We start from the raw sequence: 21,356 nt of genomic DNA on the forward strand, positions 1-21,356 counted from the left end.
GGGGGCACCATTGAGTTAACTTTGAGTTTGATGAGCTTGGATGACTCTATAACCTCAGTGATACGACCTTTCTACTCTGATTCTTGACATTAATGAATGAATTCCTTGATTCAGGTGACAGGATACAGGGCTTTAGTGTTCTGTCCTCACAAGAGGTTGTGTCATTACTTTGACATTGACCTGTCAACCAACAACCTGACCCCTCCCTCTCCAGCTTCCTCAACAACAGGCCCAGTGACTGCTGAGAAGTAAGTATGACACAAAATGTACTTTAAATTATATTATTTCAAGTTTTAAACAGCATTTATTTTTCTCAGACAACAATTATTGTTCAGTAAATCAGAAATGCAATGTTATGTATACATTTAGTATGAATAAAATGTGTCTCTATAATTATTCAATTTTATCTCTGTTCTTTTTTTATTCAGGTCAGTAAATAAATATCAATTACAGTCCCATTCTGATTTGCTTCTAATAGTACCAAAAATGAGAACAGGACACGGTATAAATAGTTTTAGTTACTTAGCTCTGTGGTCCTGGAATTCTGTCATGAACATTTTAAAATGTGATGATCTTGTTTCGTTGGTGGAGTTTAAACACTTGATCGATGTATATATCATAGAAGAGTGTAATTGTTTTTAGGCCAGTTGTTTTTAGTTAAGACGTTTGTGTTTTTAATGTACAATGTTTTTGTTGTAATGTATGTGTGTTTATAGTTTTGTTTAATGCAAATAAATTCATAAAAAATCCTACAATGTGATTTTCTGGATTTTTTTTCTCATTTTGTCTGTCATAGTTGAAGTGTACCTATGATGAAAATTACAGGCCTCTCTCATCTTTTTAAGTGGGAGAACTTGCACAATTCGTGGCTGACTAAATACTTTTTTGCCCCACTGTATATGAGGAACAATAAAGGGAGAAGATTGCAATCATGAAAAAAAATAAGCAGCAAATGTCAGAAATGTGCAAGTCGTGATAAAAGTTAACAGTAACATCCATCTACAGACTGTAGCCTTGGATGCAGATGATGCAGAGATATAAGGCCCATCCTATGAACACATCCTGCTCAGCTCACAAGTACTTCCTGGTAGGCAGAAGAGGGCGCTTTTGGGCGTCCAACTTTGATCTCGTCGTACAGAGTCTGCGGCTAAATGTGACAGACAACCAAGAAGAAACTGTTTCAGCATCATGAAAGGTAGACCATTTCCAAAGTAGACTACATGGCCTGCCATTCCCTCATAGACTTTTGTTCGATTTTTGCTCAACGATATCAGATATGACCATTCATGTCTCGCTCTCACCTTGTTCAGTCTTGGTTCAGCCAGATCATCCACTGTCCCTCTTGTCTGGAATAAAAACAGGAATAGGTACTTAAGCCCATAAACACAATGGATGAACACTGCACAAAACATCAAAATACTGCACATGTGCAGAAAATACACAGCAACAGAAATTACAGTTGGCTACACATACATGGGCTTACACAAATTCAGATACATAACGGCGATGCATACTTACATCTTTATTTATTGTACTGCCCATAACATCCGCATATATTGTCTTGTCATTTTGATATACTGTGTTTGACAAGAACAAAATATCAACCAATCAGATCGATACTAAACAGGATATCCACAAACATAAACAGGATAAATGAGACACTTATGAGGCTCCTCTCTCTTTTTCCAATTTCCTTAATATTCCAAGGCCAAAAGTCTCGAATTATGCTTATGCAACATCATAATCATCCTCAGAATACTTGCAGAGCCATCTGAAATGTTAGTTCATAAAGTTGAGGGCCCTGTGCAGTACATACCCGTGTTACAGTGGCCCCTGCAGCAATACACTGCCACCGCTACAATGAGGGTCAACACCACTACAATGCAGATGATACACCACACCAGCCCTGTCAATAACAACACCCATATCAATGTTATGCTATTAGACCATAGAGTATAACTACAGTCACCACAAATTATTTGAACTCTTGATAAAGATGAGCAAAAAAGACTATGAAATGAATCATTCAAATACTGAGCTATATTGTATGCTCAAAACTATTTGGGAAATGATATTATTTTATACTAGCACATTTGCTCAGTAAACATTTTCTTCTCAAAAAGATAGGTGTCAAAATGATCGACATCCCTGTTTTAAATACTCCAGCACCCTTCCCTTGCGAAGATAACAACACTGAGCCTGTTTTAATAAAACAAAAACAAAATTCTCCCCAATTTCATGATATCCAATTTGTAGTTACAGTCTAGTCCCATCACTGCAACTCCCGTGCGGACTCGGGAGAAGCGAAGGTCGAGAGCCACGCGTCCTCCAAAAGACAACCCTGCCAAGCCGCACTGCTTCTTGACACACTTGCCCGCTTAACCCGGAAGCCAGCCGCACCAATGTGTCAGAGGAAACACTGTACAACTGGCGACCGTGTCAGCATTTATGCACCCGGCCCACCACAGGAGTTGCTAGAGCGCGATGGGACAAGGACATCCCAGCTGGCCAGACCTTCCCCTAACCCGGACAACGCTGGGCCAATTGTGCGTCGCCTCATGGGTCTCCCGGTCGGCTGCGACCTAGCCCGGGATCAAACCGGATCTGTAGTGACGCCTCAAGCACTGCAGTGCCTTAGACTGCTGCGCCACTTGGGAGGCCTCAGATTCATGATATCCTTCGTCTGCGCCTATGGACCGTCCTCTTCAATTCAAACCACAGGTTTTCAATGGGGTTCAGAGACTGAGATGGCCATTGCAAAATGTTGATTTTGTGGTACATGTCCTGGCAGAGGCAACCAGGTTTTAATCATGAAGTACTTTGAAAGGCTGGTTATGGCACACATCAACTCCATCATCCCAGACACCCTAGACCCACTCCAATTTGCATACCGCCCCAACAGATCCATAGATGATGCATTCTCAATTGCACTCCGTACTTCTCTCACCCACGGCAGGTCGCCTAGTGATTAGTGCGTTGGGTAACAGAAAGGTTGCTAGATCGAATCCCCAAGCTGAAAATGTAAAAATCTGTCATTCTGCCCCTGAACAAGGCAGTTAACCCACTGTTCCTATACCGTCATTGAAAATAAGAATTTGTTCTTAACTGATTTGCCTCGTTAAATAAAGGTAAAATAAAAAAAGTTCACACCTGTTTTTTCAGTGAGGGATAAAACACCAAAAACAAACCAGGCTAAGACATGAAACTGTGTTTCAATGTATTATTTCTCCTAACCGTTATTTGAAGTATTTCTTCTGTCCTCAATAATGAATTTCCTTTCTGTGCACCAGTACCAGTCAAAAGTTTAGACACACCTACTCATTCAAGGGTTTTTCTTTATTTGTACTATTTTCTACATTGTAGAATAATAGTGAAGACATTAAAACCATGAAATAACACATATGGAATCATGTGGTAACCAACATGTTTTTAAACAAATCAACATATATTTTATATTTGAGATTCTTCAAAGTAGCCGCCCTTTGCCTTGATGACAGCTTTGCACACTCTTGGCATTCTCTCAACCAGCTTCATGAGGTAGTCACCTGGAATGCATTTCAATTAACAGGAGTGCATTGTTAAAAATTAATTTGTGGAATTTCTTTCATTCTTAATGCGTTTGAGCCCATCAGTTGTGTTGTGACAAGGTAGGGATGGTAAACAAAAGATGGCCCTATTTGGTAAAAGACCAAGTCCATATTATGGCAAGAACAGCAAAAATAAACAAAGAGAAACAACATTCCATCATTACTTTAAGACATGAGGGTCAGTCAATCCGGAAAATGTCAAGAACTTTGAAAGTTTCTTCAAGTGCAGTCATAAAAACTGGCTCTCATGAGGACTGCCACAGGAAAGGAAGACCCAGTGTTACCTCTGCTGCAGAGGATAAGTTCATTAGAGTTAACTGCAGCTCAGATTGCAGCCCAAATAAATGCTTCACTGAGTTCATACACATCTCAACATCAACTGATCAGAGGAGACTGCATGAATCCGGCCTTCATGGTCAAATTGCTGCAAAGAAACAACTAATAAACAACACCAATAAGAAGATACTTATTTTTATCCCCCAATTTGTAGTTACAGTCCTGTCCCATCGCTACAACTCCCGTAAGGGCTCAGGAGAGGTGAAGGTCGAGAGCCATTTGTCCTCCGAAACACAACTCAGCATAGCCGCACTGCTTCTTGACACAACGTCCCCTTAACCCGGAAGCCAGCCGCACCAATGTGTTGGAGGAAATGCCGTACACCTGGCGACCATGTCAGCATGGATTGCACTCAGCCCACCACAGGAGTCGCTAGTGCACGATGGGACAGTAATGTCTCTGCCAGCCAAACCCTCTCCTAACCCGGACGTGCCAAAGGTCTCCCGGTCGCAGCTGGCTGCGACAGAGTCTGGACTCTAACCAGGTTTTCTAGTGGCACAGTTAGCACTGCGATGCAGTGCCTTAGACCACTGTGCCACTCAGGAGGCCCTTAGATTTGCTTGGGCCAACAAACATGAGAAATCTGACCTTTTGTCTGATGAGTCCAAATTGGAGATTTTGGTTCCAACCGCCGTGTCTTCATGAGACACAGAGTAGGTGAACGGATGATCTTCACATGTGTGGTTCCCACTGTGAAACATGGATGTGGAGGTGTGATGGTGTGGCGGTGCTTTGCTGGTGACACTGTCAGTGATTTATTTAGAATTCAAGGCACACTTAACCAGCATGGCTACCACAGCATTCTGCAGCGATACGCCATCAGATCTGGTTTGCGCTTAGTGTGACTATCATTTGTTTTTCAACAGGACATTGACCCAACACGCCTCCAGGCTGTGTAAGGACTATTTGACCAAGAAGGAGAGTGATGGAGTGCTGCATCAGATGACCTGGCCTCCACAATCACCTGGCCTCAATCCAATTGAGATGGTGTGGAATGAGTTGGACCGCAGAGTGAAGGAAAAGCAGCCAACAAGTGCTCAGCATATGTGGGAACTCCTTCAAGACTGTTGAAAAGTATTCCTCATGAAGCTGTTTGAGAGAATGCAAATTGTGCAAAGCTGCCATCCAGGCAAAGGGTAGCTACTTTGAAGAATCTCAAATCTCAAATATATTTTGATTTCTTTAACACTTTTTTGGTTACTACATGATTCCATATGTGTTATTTCATAGTTTTGATGTCTTCACTGTTATTCTACAATGTAGAAAATAGTAAAAATAAAGAAAAAACCTTGAATGTGTAGGTGTGTCCAAACTTTTGGCTGGTACTGTAGATAAAACAAATACCTATGTGAGAATGTTGTTCACACCATAGTCCCCTCCAAGATCATCACAGAACTTTTGACCCTGGAACTTAACCTCCCTCTGCTACTGGATCATGGACTTCCTGACAGGCCGACCCCAGGTGGTAAGGGTAGGCAACATTACATCATCGCAAAGGAGGGTGCAGGAGTATTGAAAAAAGGGGTGCCAATAATGTTGGCACCTACAGTATATTTTTGAGAAAATAAATGATTAATTGATAAACAAAATCTCTTTCTCTGAGCCTTTGTGTTTTTTTGAGCATACACTATATGCTCAGTATTTATCATCTTTATCAAGGGAGCCAATACTTTTGGAGGTGACTGTATATTAAGCTCTAAAACATAAATATTAAGAGAATATTACATTATATTTGATAAGATAAGCTTATCAGCACACTGAAAAGTGTATGGAGTGGATTATTATTATATCTAGTTACCTGGGATGGTTGTGTCATTACTACACTTTACTGTTGTAGAGGCAGATTTCTCACTGACTGTGTTGGAGGCAGTGCAGGTTACACTGATGTCTCCGTCTGCTGGTGACAGAGAGAAGTGTATCTGCTCGTCGTCCCTGTATGTTTCCTTCCCTCTCTCCCAGGTGTAGGAGATGTTGGAGCAGACTGACACGTTGCACATCAGCCACACTGAACAGGACTGGTTGGCCAATAGCGTGATCTCCTTCTGGATCACCACCTTGGATATAGGCTCTGATCAACCAGGAGAGAAAAAGAGAGTTGTAAAATCATTCTCCAATGTCTAACAAATGATTAAATGTAAAATGTTGTCAATAACACTACAGTCATAGACAATTAAATCAAACTATGAGAAAAAAGCTGATAACTGCCTATCGTGGACTTTAGTGCAGCAAACTCACCCTGTACCGTTAGTCTGTATGTAGTAGTCAACTCTTCCCAATTTTTCTCATAGGTTGCAATGTAAGTTCCTCTGTCTTTTTCACTCAGATTCTTAATGCACAGAGAGTGGTTCAGTGAATTATACTCCACTTTCTCCTGGTATTTAGGAGAGACCTTTCTGCCAGAAACTATTATGGTACTATTGACCTTCCAACTTTGTTTTCCAGGCTCCTGCGGTGGTTCTGCTACAGCTAGGCACACCGAACCCCCCCTCAATCCATACAGGTCCTTCGGAGGGACTTCAGCCCAGATCCCTAAACAGAGAGGAATAGTTTGCACCTGTTCTTTCAGCGAGGGATAAAATACCAAAAACAAACCAGGCTAAGACATGAAACTGTGTTCCAATGTATTATTTCTCCTAACCGTTCTTCTGTCCTCAATAATGAATTTCCTTTCGGTGCACCATTTATTTGTCCATTGAAGACCACTTGAAACCTTTTCAACTATCTTACTATATACGTATATATATATATATTATTATATCAGTAATGTATCAATGATATTATTATATCAGTACCAGTCAAACATTTGGACACACCTACTCATTCAAGGGTTTTTCTTTATTTGTACTGTTTTCTACATTGCAGAATAATGGTGAAGACATCAAAACTATGAAATAACACATATGGAATCATTTAGTAACCAAAAAAGTGTTACACAAATCAAAAAATATTTTATATTTGAGATTCTTCAAAGTAGCCACCCATTGCCTTGATGACAGCTTTGCACACCCTTGGCATTCTCTCAACCAGCTTCATGAGGAATGCTTTTCCAACAGTCTTGAAGGAGTTCAAGAGTTGTTTAAGCAAGTCAGAATGAACTGTTTTGCTGCCAGATAAGGCTTTATTGATAGCCAGGTGTAGCAGTGGTAAGGATTCACTCCATGTGTCACGTTGGTATAAAGGATCGGGGGACAGGCTCAGGAATGCGTAATAGGGGTTTTTAATACACCCAAATTACAGCATGCCATGTAAAGGCACGGGACGAAGACCAAACAAACACGTATATAAAACACAGGGTTGAGACCCAAACACAAGAGCGAGGAGTACAATGTTATTCAATGTACTCCTCGCGGGACGAGACCCGAAAACATCTGCACAATACAAGCGCCACGAAAACCAAAACAACAAGGCACAGGTGCTCACACGACCAACGGACATCGGAACAATAAATCAGTGATGAAATGGGGACCAGATGTGCGTATTGACACAGTTCAGTTCCTAGAGGCCGGTGACTTAGACCTCCAAACCTTGTGCATGGAAAAAGCAACAGTAGCGGATAGCGGAGGGATCCGTGACAGTACCCCCCCCCCCCCCCCATGTACCAGTGTGGGTCGATCAGGACCCGTTGCAGCTGTGGAAGTTGCTGCGGCGTTGGAGGGACCAGTTCAGGCGGCGTCGGACAGACCAGTTGTGGCGGCATAAGAAGGGCCATTCCCGCTGTCTCCCTTAATGGTTGATTATTCTGTCACAGATCCCCCTGGTACTGCTGCTCTTTCCGTGCACCAGGTTCGGAGGTCTACGTCACCGGCCTCTAGGAACTGAACTGTGTCAATACGCACACCTGGTCCCCTTTTCCTGACTGATTTATATTTGTATAAATGTGCCCTCTGGTTCACCATTGGGGCTGTTGATTAATGTTCCAATGTCCGTTGTGCCTGTGAGTACCTGTGTTGTGTTGTTTTGGCTTTTGTGCCGTTTGGATGTGCATATATGATTACGGGTCTCGTCCGTGGTGTATCATTGTGCGCTTGTGTTTTTGGGTCTCGTCCCATGTATGTATTACGGGTCTCGCCCCGTGTATTAATTCAAGGTACTCCTCACTCTTTTGTTTGGGTTTCAACCCTGTGTTTTGTGTACATGTTTGTTTGGTCTTTCTCCCCGTGCCTTCACAAGACACGCTGTAATTTGGGTCAATAAAAAACGATATTACGCATTCCTTCGCCTGTGTCCTGATCTTTCACACAACGTGACACCATGGTGCTGAAAAGAAGGTTTTGCAGTTGGGACAGGTTAATGTAGGCCCTAACAGTTTGTGGGCACCGTTTGTCACGTTATAGTGCAATTAATGTGTTGTGTTGTGTTGTGTAGTGGCTTTGCTGGCATGCATACAATTTTAGTTTTTTTTGTGTTTGCCCAACCAAGATTTACATGCTAAAATTGCCACTGAGTTCAACCTTATTTTAAGTCCACGGTTCCATACTGCATATATATTTTTAAAGAGTCCATCATGCTAAAAAATGTTTTGTAAATAACAAACGAATCCATAATTGTACTGTGTAATGCCGTGCAAATGTGTATCGGTGACTACTTCAGCAGGAGGTTGCCATCACTCACAGCCACGTTGTAATCTTCGAGCCCATTTGGTTGTTTAGATACAATTTATTGACCACTAGACGAACATTCTGCTTCTCTGCTCGGATCCTTTTGAAAGTGTAAAGAATTGCTATTATGCAGGAGACCAATCTACTGCTAAATACATGGCTATTGCATTGTTATAACTGAGACAACACATAGCAACGTATTTTCACAGTAAAGCCTGTGGGGTCCCCTACAGGATAGCTCCCACATTACACACATAATCTCCCTTTTAACCGAACACTGTGTGCCCGAAGAAGATTCTACGATGACGGACAGACAACTGAGCCAATGGCGGAAGACTACAGACTACAACCAGCTGAACCAATCCGGAGATCCGATCTTCCTAGAGTCAACCTACTTTCTGTGACGTATATAAGGGCTGTGCTGACTGTTTACTCTCTCTCTGCCTGCTGTTCCAACACGAACTAACGGAAGAGCCGTAATTACGCTGTACTAGATATTTTCACCCTGAATAAACTGTTACTTGTCATAAAATTTACCACTTAGTCTGAATCGATCCTTGACCGGCTCACCCATCTACACATTTAATTACTAACAAAAGTGGGATACAGGTCACATTGTCTCTCCTCTATTTCATGGGGAAATTGTTAATTAATAAAGAACGGGGTGTTCTTCAGTTCCCTACCCTGTTGTAACAGGGCAATTTTCATTTTGTAGTGAGTTAGCATAGCTATGATAGGATGGGGACTTCCCTCCCCTCTGTTGCCGAAATGGTGAGCCCTTTTAAAAACAATTGTATCTAACTGTTTTTTGTGAATCGAGTATATAGTATGCTTATTGGTCATAGTATGGATATAGTTAATATGCCAAAAGTTCCCGGATGTTGTACTATTTTCATACTTTTAGGGCCCATAATGCAATTCTTCACAAAATGGGCGTGGCTAGTTGAGCAATGTAATAAAGTAATGACTTTTCAAATAAGTTACCTTACACATTATGTTGGCTGACAATTTGTTAGCTACGCTATCCTTGCGAACCGCATAGCATTACAGCAGTATGTACCGGTATGTTAGCTAGTTACCTAACATTAGTTGGATACTAATACATCGAACTCGCCAGGTAGTTGTCACGCCCTGGTCGTAATATATTGTGTTTGTCTTCATTTATTTGGTCAGGCCAGGGTGTGACATGGGTTTATTAGTGGTGTGGGGGCTGTGCTTTGGCAAAGTGGGTGGGGTTATATCCTTCCTGTTTGGCCCTGTCCGGGGGTGTCCTCGGATGGGGCCACAGTGTCTCCTGACCCCTCCTGTCTCAGCCTCCAGTATTTATGCTGCAGTAGTTTATGTGTCGGGGGGCTAGGGTCAGTTTGTTATATCTGGAGTACTTCTCCTGTCCTATTCGGTGTCCTGTGTGAATCTAAGTGTGCGTTCTCTAATTCTCTCCTTCTCTCTTTCTTTCTCTCTCTCGGAGGACCTGAGCCCTAGGACCATGCCCCAGGACTACCTGACATGATGACTCCTTGCTGTCCCCAGTCCACCTGGCCATGCTGCTGCTCCAGTTTCAACTGTTCTGCCTTATTATTATTCGACCATGCTGGTCATTTATGAACATTTGAACATCTTGGTCATGTTCTGTTATAATCTCTACCCGGCACAGCCAGAAGAGGACTGGCCACCCCACATAGCCTGGTTCCTCTCTAGGTTTCTTCCTAGGTTTTGGCCTTTCTAGGGAGTTTTTCCTAGCCACCGTGCTTTTACACCTGCATTGTTTGCTGTTTGGGGTTTTAGGCTGGGTTTCTGTACAGCACTTTGAGATATCATCTGATGTACGAAGGGCTATATAAATACATTTGATTTGATTTGATTTATTGTGGTGTGTTTTGTCTTGGGGTTTTGTGGGGTGTTGGGTGTGTGGCTTAGGGGGGTTATCTAGCAAAGTCTATGGCTGTCTGGAGTGGTTCTCAATCAGAGGCAGGTGTGTATCGTTGTCTCTGATTGGGAACCATATTTAGGCAGCCATATTCTTTGAGTGTTTTGTGGGTGATTGTTCCTGTCTTTGTGTTTGCACCAGATAGGGCTGTTTCGGTTTTCACATTTCATTATTTTGTAGTTTCTTCATGTATAGTTTTTTTCTTCATTAAAATATCATGAATCATCATCACGCTGCATTTTGGTCCGACTCTCCTTCACCACAAGAAAGCCGTTACAGTAGTATATACTATCTGCTATCTAATTAACTAACCAACGTTTATTGACTTGATTATTCACATCCTTCTTAGCTAAGTGGTATAATCATTGTGCGTTTCAATGGACATTGTTAATTCTGGCTGTTCAATGGACACTGTTAATTCTGGTTAATCTACTTCGATTTCAGAGAACTCTCTTACACCGTTGAATATGGCCGCTGTCAGCAAACATGGGCAAAAAAAAGCATAAATTGTTTCTCGCAGCACAGTTAGTCACCAAAGCTCTGGATAACATGAAAACAGCATAACCAGCGCTGCTATGGCGAGTAAAATGGTCAGAGTGAGGTGTTCTCTCATTTGTGTCTGGAAGTAGCGAGCCAACATAAGCCAGTTAGCTTGGGTGCTTGACTGCCATCCCACTCCTCGGCCAGAGTGTCCAGTGTGGGCTCTGAACACTCAGAGAGCGAAACGCTTTGAATTTACAATCTGACAATGTTCTGGATTTACGAATGCCCAGAGCGCACTCTGGCACTGCATATTGAATTTACGACCCCCCCCCCCCCCCCCCCCTGAAAATCGTAAAATGTTTAGCTGGTCATTTATTATGCTAACAAGCTAGCAAGAGGTTGCATAGCAACAGCATCAACTTCCGGTAGACAGGCTAAGCTCTAGTACATGCAACTGAAATGATACCGTTCATTTACAGTATACTGAAATGAACTTATAGTATGTAGTATATACTCATTAAGTATGTGGTATACAGTATGTTAGTATGGGTATTCGAACACAGTCCTTGACTTTTTTCCTCCATTGACTGATGGTTTTCGTTTTCATCCTCCTTTATTCCCATTATAACAATATTATTCTTCATACTTCTGCACAATTCCGATTTCATTGTTTTATTATCATACCGTAGCCTCTCTGCAGTGTCTTTTAGGGAGTCCACGGTAGTTTTCAATATCTTATTTTTCGCTTGTATTTCTTCCATTTTATTACTGTAATCCATTCCTGTTTTTAAGGCCTCAAACTCCCCTAGTATCCCAGGCAATACATCCAGCTTTTTTAACTGGTGCTTATAAGCAATGCTCTATCTTCTGTTGACATAGTTAGAAAACCTCCCCCTCCAATGTTACATTTTGAATTTTAGACTGCGGCTTCCCTTCAGTTTCGCTAGCAGAGCTCGAGGAAAGAAAGGTCTTCTCTTGTTCGCTTTGATGTATCTGATAATTTTTCGAGCATATAAAAACGCTGATCAATAAATAGTTCTCAAGATTCTCTATATTATGCAGAATGTTTGTTTCACAGTTATCAATCAGCTGACCCTAAATTGTTATGATTAATTCATGGGACAAGCTCGTGCCTACCACGCTATCCCCCATTATCACCTTGTTACTGTAGCTTCATTAACCTCAGACAATACGAGACTTAACATTCTACAGACATGTCATAGAGGAATTAGCTGCCTGCTATACACTAGCTCAGCAACAGTTTTTTTTTTTTTACTTGTCGACTGCCTTCCGGCCTTTGGGAAGACTCTCATTGTTAGGGCAACATGAACATATCATCATTATATATAGAGCTCTGCTCGCCATACAGCCAGACAGCCATTTTAAGGTTAAGTTCATCGTTAGAATCTTCGTAAGAGCGTAGTTAAATCTCCGAGCTGTTTCCCAAAATCACCACTATTAACGTTACACTTGAAAACGCTCATAAGCTAACGCCTGCCTCAGACCACATGTAGAACAGTTAAATGCGTTGCTAGACGCTGTTTTGCCCTCTCGTGTCAGTTTATATACAGGTCTCCGCTAAACATAGAATCACGTGGTTTATCCGTCTCTGTGACCGCAAATAACTTGACTACAAATACAAAGTTGCCAATTTCTTTGCAATTGATACAACCAAGAGACCTATAAAAACATGCTTCAAATGAAAACCGAGATGACTGCATTAAAATATAAAATGTATAACGTTACTACAGGTCTATTTCAATCATATTGAAATACCTACATTTCACGTTCAAACAACGTAGTTATATGTTGCTACTTGTGGTCTACTGTCTATAATATGTCTGACTATATTTCATGCAGAGCACATCCCCATTTGTCCTTCCAGTCTCCAAAGTGCTTTTTAATTCCCCAGAAAATGTTTTTTTTTAATGGTATACATTAGGCCTATTTGTTGTTTTTCTGAACCCACTGCCCGGAAATCTTATCTATGCTTCAGAGCCAAAAAGTTGTAGGTCTTGATTGTTGACCAATGACACCTGATCAGCATTGGCACGCCAAGTCGGTCGCGCATTTCCAGATTAGTGACCAGAACAAAATGGTTTCATTTAAACCAGTTTTGCCTATTAAAAACAGAGTAGACCTACGTTTATCATTCGTATAAACTACTGTTTAGCAAGCTGTCTCATCTTTGCCAGAATTGATTGATCATTTTCATTTTTCATATAGGCGTATTTGACTGGCTACTGGCTAGATGTCTAAAGGCAGCTGTAACATCGCACTGCCTTCAATATTATGGGATGAGGATGAAACATTCTGTTAAATGTATTATGTTATTTGTGAGGAAGAACAGGGATACCCGAATGGCGACGACCACTCTGCAGGCAGGCTGCCCTCCAAAGTGATGGGGAGGTGCAAAAAGAATATGCTTTCCATCCGATCCTGCAACCTCAGCTACAGGTTGATTTTTCTTTCTCTGGACGCCAGATAAGTGACATGATAGCCGATATCCCTAGTTGATTTTGGCTGCTAACACGAATGACTTTCATCTCCAAATGCAGGTGTAAACTGCAGTATTTCTGTAGTCTACTGCCTTTTGAAAAAATGCATCACCATTTATGGCTGTAATGACAGACTACATTTATTTGTGCAGCGACTGTGAGCGCATGTTCGGGTGTGTACACGTGCGTACGCAGGGTCGCAAGTTTTGTACCACAAATTTTGGGGGTCCATTGGTCAAAAAAGTTTAAAAACCACTGGGATACATAATAGTGGCAACAAATGGAGTTCGGTTCAAAATAATAATGGTAGGCTACCGTATTTCTTACAATCTATTTTGACTGGAATTGTGTTAGTCATTGTTATTAAGTGCAGCATTTATGCAAGTTCAAAATAGTTTTGCAAAATACTTTACTCATCAGATTTTGCTGCATTCCCCTCTTGTACATTTTTTCTCAATGAGTATGTGTCCCAGGATTTTAAAAAAAATAAAAACATTTTGGGTGGGGCTGCATTTTCATTGGGTAAGCATTATAATACACATTTGCCGCCTCAATTTTAGCTGCCGTAGGTGGTAATATCTGTCTAGGAGCTGATCCATCATCAGTATTGTGAAATAATTCTAATAGAAAGGTAAGATTTGAATGGAGAAAGTTGATCAGAGCAGTGCTGGCTTTCTTCCGGTTGGAAAACGTGTTACATCTTCGTCAATTGCAGGAAATGGTAGGGTGAGGGGGTGTAGCTCCATTTTAAGGTGTGAGCATAGAGATGTATAGAGATCGCAACGCTGTATCCGTTCCATTGTGGCGTCTGTGTGTGCACGGGCAGCGCCATTGAGGCCATCTCCATTTTGAAGTCGTCAATCTTCTTCTTCTACTACTTCTATGAGTTGGTAAATAAACTGAAAGCGTGTTTAGTGCCACCTGGAGTGTTTGAACAGGTATAAAGACACATTTTAAAATGTACTGCCACCTGCAGTTATGGAATGTTTGAGTATAATTCATTGGCTGATCCCTCCTGATGATCTGATGTAGTTATGTGATCTTTCCTCAACCCATAGGAAGTCCCACCCAGTTGACTACTGCAAAACTGGCTTATGAGTCCTCTATACATCTCTATGTGTGTGAGAGTGATTGTGACAAGAAACTGAAATCCACTTCCTGTTGACAGAGTTTCTTTGCTGAGAACAAGTGTTTGAAGTTTTTAGGTGTGAAGGTGATCTGTATCTGAATCACTATTTCCATGGCAAGAAATCAACTTTAGGCCCACATTTATAATAACATATAAATGGAACCGAATCATGTCCAAAGGCTTTTTTTTGGTGTCTCAGGGGTAGATTTTTTAAATAAAAATGTATAATTTCGTTTTTTAAATGTTATATTAAATGGCAAATCCACCACTTTTTTAAATCCTAATTTTCATAATCTCCAGCACAATACCAGTGTCTACATATGTAAAAACGGTCGCATTTGTACGTTTTGTAGAAAGGGAGCAAGAAAATAGAAAGTTGTTTCAGGTTTTCAAAATATATTTACAATGGAAAAAAATATAAACGCAACATGTCCCATGCTTCATGAGTTGAAATAAAAGATCCCAGACATTTTCCATATGCACAAAAAGCTTATTTCTCTCAAATATTGTGCACACATTTGTTTACATCCCTGAATTTCTCCTTAGCCAAGATAATCCATCCACCTGACAGGTGTGGCATATCAAGAAGTTGATTAAACAACATGCTCATTACACAGATGCACCTTGTACTGGGGATAATAAAAGGCCACACTAAAATGTGCAGTTTTGTCACACAATGCCACAGATGTCTCATATTTTGAGGGAGTGTGCAATTGACATGCTGACTGCAAGAATCTCCACCAGAGCTGTTGCCAGAGAATTTAATGTACATTTCTCTACCATAAGCCGACCTCCAACATCGTCTTAAAGAATTTGGCAGTTCAACCAACCGCCAATAAAATCACAGACGAGTGGTCGTGTGGGCGAGCTATTTGCTGACATCAACGTTGTGAACAGAGTGCTCCATGGTGGTGGTATGGTTATGGTATAGGCAAGCAGGCATAAGCTACGGACAATGACCAAAATGGCATTTTATCGATTGCAATTTAAATGTACAGAGATACCGTGACGAGATCCTGAGGCCCATTGTCATGCCATTTATCCACCACCATCACATCATGTTTCAGAATGATAATGAACGGTCCCATGTCTCAAGGATCTGTACACAAGTTAGGAAGCTGAAAATGTCTCAGTTCTTCCATGGCCTGCATACTCACCAGACATGTCACCCAATGAGCATGTTTGGGATGCTCCAGATCAACGTGTATGACAACGTGCTCCAGTTCTCTCCAATATCCAGCAACTTCGCACAGCCATTGAAGAGGAGTGGGACAACATTCCACAGGCCACAATCAACAGCCTGATTAACTCTATGCGAAGAAGATGTGTCGTGCTGCATGAGGCAAAGGTTGGTCACACCAAATACTGACTGGTTTCCTGATCGACGCCCCTACTTTTTTAAAAGCGATCTATGACCAACAGATGCATATCTGTAGCCATGTGAAATCCATAGATTAGGGCCTATAAATGTATTTCAATTGACTGATTACCTTAAATGAACTGTTACTCAATAAAATAGTTTCAATTGTTGCATGTTGTGTTTATATGTTGGTTCAGTATAGCTAGTTTTTTAAACTATTTTTCCCCTAAAGCATTTAATATCTGGATTTCACTGTTTTGCACTGTTTCACGCCCAGACTTTTGATATTCTGCTATATATTATACTTAGAAAATTGTGTTAATTTGTAATGATTTAATACAGCTGTTTAAAAAAAGATTCAGCCTGAAATACCCGAATGAGCGTTCAACTCAATGCATCGCCAATGAGTACTGATGGAAAATGTCATCAAAAGTGCATTGCAGTGTGGTTTGGAAATATCCATTTGCGATCAAGCTTTAACTTCCTGACTGATGTCTTGACATGTTGCTTTAATATATCCACATAATTTCCCCTCCTCATGATGCCATCTATTTTGTGAAGTGCACCAGTCCCCCCTGCAAAGCACCCCCACAACATGATGCTGCCACCCCTGTGCTTCATGGTTGGGATGGTGTTCTTTGATTTGCAAGCCTCTCACCTTTTCGTCCAAACATAACGATGGTCATTATGGCCAAACAGTTCTATTTTTGTTTCATCAGACCAGAAGACATTTCTCCAAAAAGTACGATCTTTGTCCCCATGTGCAGTTGCAAACCGTAGTCTGGCTTTTTTTTATGGCAGTTTTGGAGCAGTGGCTTCTTTCTTGCTGAGTGGGCTTTCAGGTTATGTCGATATAGGACTCGTTTTACTGTGGATATAGATACTTTTGTACCCGTTTCCTCCAACATCTTCACAAGGTCCTTTGCTGTTGTTCTGGGATTGATTTGGACTTTTTGCACCAAAGTACGTTAATCTCTAGGAGACAGAACGCGTCTCCTTCCTGAGCGGTATGACGGCTGTGTGGTCCCATGTTGTTTATACTTGTGTCCTATTGTTTGTACAGCTGAACGTGGTACCTTCAGGCGTTTTGAAATTGCTCCCAACGATGAACCAGACTTGTGGAGGTCTACAATTGTTCTTCTGAGGTCTTGGCTGATTTCTTTTGATTTTCCCATGATGTCAACCAAAGAGGCACTGAGTTTGAAGGTAGGCCTTGAAATACATCCACAGGTACACCTCCAATGAACTCAAATGATGTCATTCAGCCTATCAGAAGCTTCTAAAGCCATGCCATCCTTTTCTGGAATTTTCCAAGCTGTTTAAAGGCACAGTCAACTTAGTGTATGTAAACTTCTGACCCACTGCAATTGTGATACTGAATCTGTCTGTAAACAATTTTTTGAAAAATTACTTGTGTCATGCACAAAGTAGATGTCCTAACCGACTTGCCAAAACTATAGTTTGTTAACAATAAATTTGTGGAGTGGTTGAAAAACAAGTTTTAATGACTCCAACATAAGTGTGTATAAACTTCCAACTTCAATTGTACATATGACCTAAATGACCTTGACTGACTTCCCCTGCACATTGACTCGGTACAATTGAATATAGCCTTGTTATTGTTATTTTATTTTGTTACGATTTTTCCTTTAGTTTATTTAGCCAATATTTTCTTACTTATTTGTTTAAAACTCTGCATTGTTGATTAAGCACTTGTAAATAAACATTTCACGTTAAGGTGTTCGACGCGTGTGACAAATACATTTTGATTTGATTTGATTTGAAAAGCTATTGGCCCAACCACACCAGCACAGACCGAATGTGTTTCATTAAAAAACACCATACATGTTTATCTGCATATAGGCAGAGGTGTTATCACACAGTAATAAAGTAAACGTTTTGAGGTATACAACCAATCACTGACAAGGCATTCCACATTCAACACACACTATTCAAAAACCAACAAGGAAGTTAGGGAAAGCTAACTGCATTCATAACTTTATCATACACATGTTATACATACTGTAAAAAACATGAGGAGGAGAAAGTAAATAATCCATACAAAACGTACCATAGTGGAGGATAGAGAGTAGGAGTATTCCCTGTTTGGAGAAGCACGAGAGGGGACCACCAGACATCTCTGTTAGGAGTTGTGTCTGTTTCCTCTGGCTGTACGTCCTCCTCATCTATCTCTGACTGGTAGATAGCTAGACTCACCAAAACACACAGAGAAGAGAGAGAGACATCATTTGATGCGGGCTGCGGTTCTAGAAAATATTTCCGGTATGTTAGTTGAAAAGGAAGTTACACTCTATACTCGTTCTCTGAAAAAAAACCTTCACTCAGCTGCAGAGTTAAAGACGATGAGGAGTGGCCATGTTTTGGGTCTGTCACTGTGTCCATCAGTCTGATACTGGTGGTTTTTGGAGTGTTTCCTAGTTGCTGGTTGTGTGGTTAATGGTCATGTTATTTTACAGGTAACAATATTTTTGGAACTTTATGAGCAGACCACTTCGGAGAAGAGAAAGAGAACGGAGGGAAAGAGAGACAGAGGGTGAGAGGAGGGGGAGAGAGAGAAGGGAGAGAGAAAGAAGGGAGAGAGAGAGAAGGGAGAGAGAGAAGGAAGAGAGAGAGGAGAGAGAGGGGGACAGAGAGAGGAGAGAGAGAGAGAGATGAGGGAGGGAGAGAGAGAGAGAAAGAAAGAAAGAGAAGGGAGATATAGTGAGAGAGAGAGAGAGAGAGAGAGCTAAAGATTGAGAGAGAGAGAGATTGAGTGAGCATAGCCTTGCTATTGAGAGAAGCCGCCATAGGCAGACGTGTCTCTCAAGAGAAGATAGTCTATGTGTACACTGCCCACAAAATGAGGTGGACACATAGCTGCACTTCCTATCCTCCTGCCAAATGTATGACCACAGAGACAGATATTTCCCTCAGATTACACAAACCCTAAAAGAACAAATCCAATTTTGATAAACTCCCATATCTATTGGCTGAAAAACCACAGTGTACCATCACAGCAGCAACATTTGTGACTTGTTGCCACAAACACAATTGTAAATTCAGCCCGTATTTATCTATTTGCACATCATTACAACACTGTATATAGTCATAATATGTATATTGTCTTGGAGCTTTTTGTGTGTAATGTCTAAATAGTTTTTTAGTCTTTTGTTTATGATCTATTTCACTTGCTTTGGCAATGTAAACATATGTTTCCCATGCCTATAAAGAACTTTGAATTGAATTGAGAGAGAGAGACTTAGAGACAGAGACAGAGGATGTGATAATACAGTGTGTGCAGTTCTTCATATTGGCCTCATATGCCTGCAGAAGGGTTTGCATGAGCTATCCTGCATACTCATGGTACATGAAAAACACGCCCATGTGTTTTCAGGAGGAAGTGGTTCCGAGGTTACTTACAATGGCCCCCCTTCTACGTTTCAATTAACATGTTGTTATGATGTAACTTCCTGTGACTGGTAGTCTCCATGGCGACCGGCTTCTGATTCTCAGGAGCAGTGACCTTAGAGATTTTATTACATTTCTGGAGGGGCTATGTCATGGACACTTAAAACTCCAAAATGGGGTAAAGATGTCAGCCATATTATTCAGGGAGAAATCCAAACCAGTCTAATTGGAATGAATGGCCGAAACGGCATAATCCTGATTTGACTTATGCAGGAAAATAAGAGTAAAGCATGTAATATATCAGAAATTGTGTAATATAATTATTGTCAACCTAAATATTTGTCAAATAATTATAAATATACTTTATATACCAATTCTCTGTATAAGTAGCCTCCAAAATATACACAGAGTATACAAAACATTAAGAACACCTGCTCTTTCCATGACATAGACTGACCAGGTTAATCAAGGTGAAAGCTATCATCCCTCATGTCACTTGTTACTTCGATCATGTCACTTCGATCAGTGTAGATGAAGGTGAAGGTTAAAGAAGGATTATTAAGCCTTGACACAATTGAGACATGGATTGAGGTGAACGGCCAAGACAAAATATATATATATATTTTTCTCCCCAATTTCATGGTATCCAATTGGTAGTAGTTACAGTCTTGTCTCATCGCTGCAACTCCCGTACGGACTCAGGAGAGGCACGCGTCATCCGAAACACAACCCAACCAAGCCGCACTGCTTCTTGACACAACGTACATCCAACCCGGAAGCCAGCCACACCAATGTGTCAGAGGAAACACAGTACACCTGGAGACCTGGTCAGCGTGCACTTCGCCCAGCCCGCCAGTGCACAATGAGACAAGGATATCCCTGCCGGCCAAACCCTCCCTAACCTGGATGACCCTGGGCCAATTGTGCGCCACCCCATGGGCCTCCCGGTCGCGGACGGCTGCGATAGAGCTTGGGCTCGAACCCAGAATCTCTAGTGGCACAGCTAGCACTGTGATGCAGTGCCTTAGACCACTGCACCACCGGGGAGGCCGCAAGACAAAATATTGAAGTGCCTTTGAATAGGGTAGTAGATGCCAAGCGTGTCAAGAACTTCAACGCTCCTGGGTTTTTCACGCTTAACAGATTCACGTGTGTATCAAGAATGTCCACCACCCAAAGGACATCCAGCCAACTTGAGTCAGCATGGGCCAACATCCCTGAGGAATGCTTTCGACACCTTGTGGAGTACATGCCCAGACGAATGGAGGCTGTTCTGAAGGCAAAACGGGGGGAAGGGGGTGTGCAACTCAATATTAGGAAGGTGTTCCTCATGTATGCTCAATGTATGTGAACCAAAAATGTCAATTCATGTATTATTGGAAAGCTGTCATGCTATTATGATACAATATCTGTCACGGTCGTTATAATGAGGAGACCAAGGCGCAGAGTGATAAGCGTGCACAGTTATTTAATAAAGAATGAACACTGAACAAAACTAACAAAAACAACAAAATGAACCGTGAAGCTAATATGGCTAGTGCAGAACAGGCAACTAGACATAGAATAACAACCCACAAAATACCCAAGGAATATGGCTACTTAAATATGGTCCCCAATCAGAGACAACGATTAAAAGCTGCCTCTGATTGAGAACCAATCTAGGCAACCATAGACATATAAACACCTAACTTACAAAAAAAACCTAGACATACAAAACCCCCTAGATAATACAAAACTAAACAAACCACCCTCGTCACACCCTGACCTAACAGAAATCATAAAGAAAACAAAGATAACTAAGGTCAGGGTGTGACAGTACCCCCAACCCCCAAAGGTGCGGACTCCCAGCCGCAAACCTAAACCTAAATGGGAGGGTCTGGGTGGGCATCTAACTTTGGTGGCAGCTCTGGTTCTGGACGCCGCCACCCTTCTTTACACTGATCCGTGGATCATTGCCGGAGGCTCTGGACTGCAGATCCTCGCCGTAGGCCCCGGGCTGGGGACCGTCGCTGGAGGCTCCGAACTGGGGA

General features: G+C 41.5%; 1 protein-coding gene across 3 annotated transcripts; it reads right to left on the minus strand.

The window, feature by feature from the left end:
* Positions 1 to 265: 265 nt before the first annotated feature.
* On the minus strand, positions 266 to 19,621 carry LOC115137980 (SLAM family member 8-like). Of its 3 annotated transcripts, XM_029674345.2 has the most exons (7): positions 17,990 to 19,605; positions 6,159 to 6,452; positions 5,722 to 5,991; positions 1,817 to 1,906; positions 1,519 to 1,577; positions 1,302 to 1,346; positions 266 to 1,147 (listed from the first exon to the last, which is right to left on the minus strand). In XM_029674345.2, the coding sequence occupies exons 1-7, from the start codon at positions 18,102 to 18,104 to the stop codon at positions 1,067 to 1,069; spliced, it is 954 nt and encodes a 317-aa protein (XP_029530205.1). In that variant the 5' UTR covers positions 18,105 to 19,605; the 3' UTR covers positions 266 to 1,066. The 3 variants fall into 3 exon arrangements, with proteins under 3 accessions (XP_029530205.1, XP_029530208.1, XP_029530207.1); XM_029674348.2 differs by lacking the exon at positions 6,159 to 6,452 and having other exon boundaries at positions 17,990 to 19,606; XM_029674347.2 differs by lacking the exon at positions 1,519 to 1,577 and having other exon boundaries at positions 1,103 to 1,147; positions 17,990 to 19,621.
* Between the last annotated feature and the right edge of the window lie 1,735 nt (positions 19,622 to 21,356).

This window comes from Oncorhynchus nerka, linkage group LG12 (genome assembly GCF_034236695.1).
Source record: "Oncorhynchus nerka isolate Pitt River linkage group LG12, Oner_Uvic_2.0, whole genome shotgun sequence".
Lineage (NCBI taxonomy): Eukaryota > Metazoa > Chordata > Actinopteri > Salmoniformes > Salmonidae > Oncorhynchus > Oncorhynchus nerka.

Bases quoted from the DNA above. Each gene is read 5' to 3' on its own strand.
- LOC115137980 (XM_029674345.2), bottom strand. From the start codon at position 18,104: ATGAGGAGGACGTACAGCCAGAGGAAACAGACACAACTCCTAACAGAG. The intron at 5,992-6,158 runs GTGAGTTTGCTG...CTGGTTGATCAG, and splicing joins ATACAGACTAACGGTACAGG to AGCCTATATCCAAGGTGGTG. The intron at 1,347-1,518 runs GTAAGTATGCAT...TTTTTATTCCAG, and splicing joins GCAGTACAATAAATAAAGAT to ACAAGAGGGACAGTGGATGA.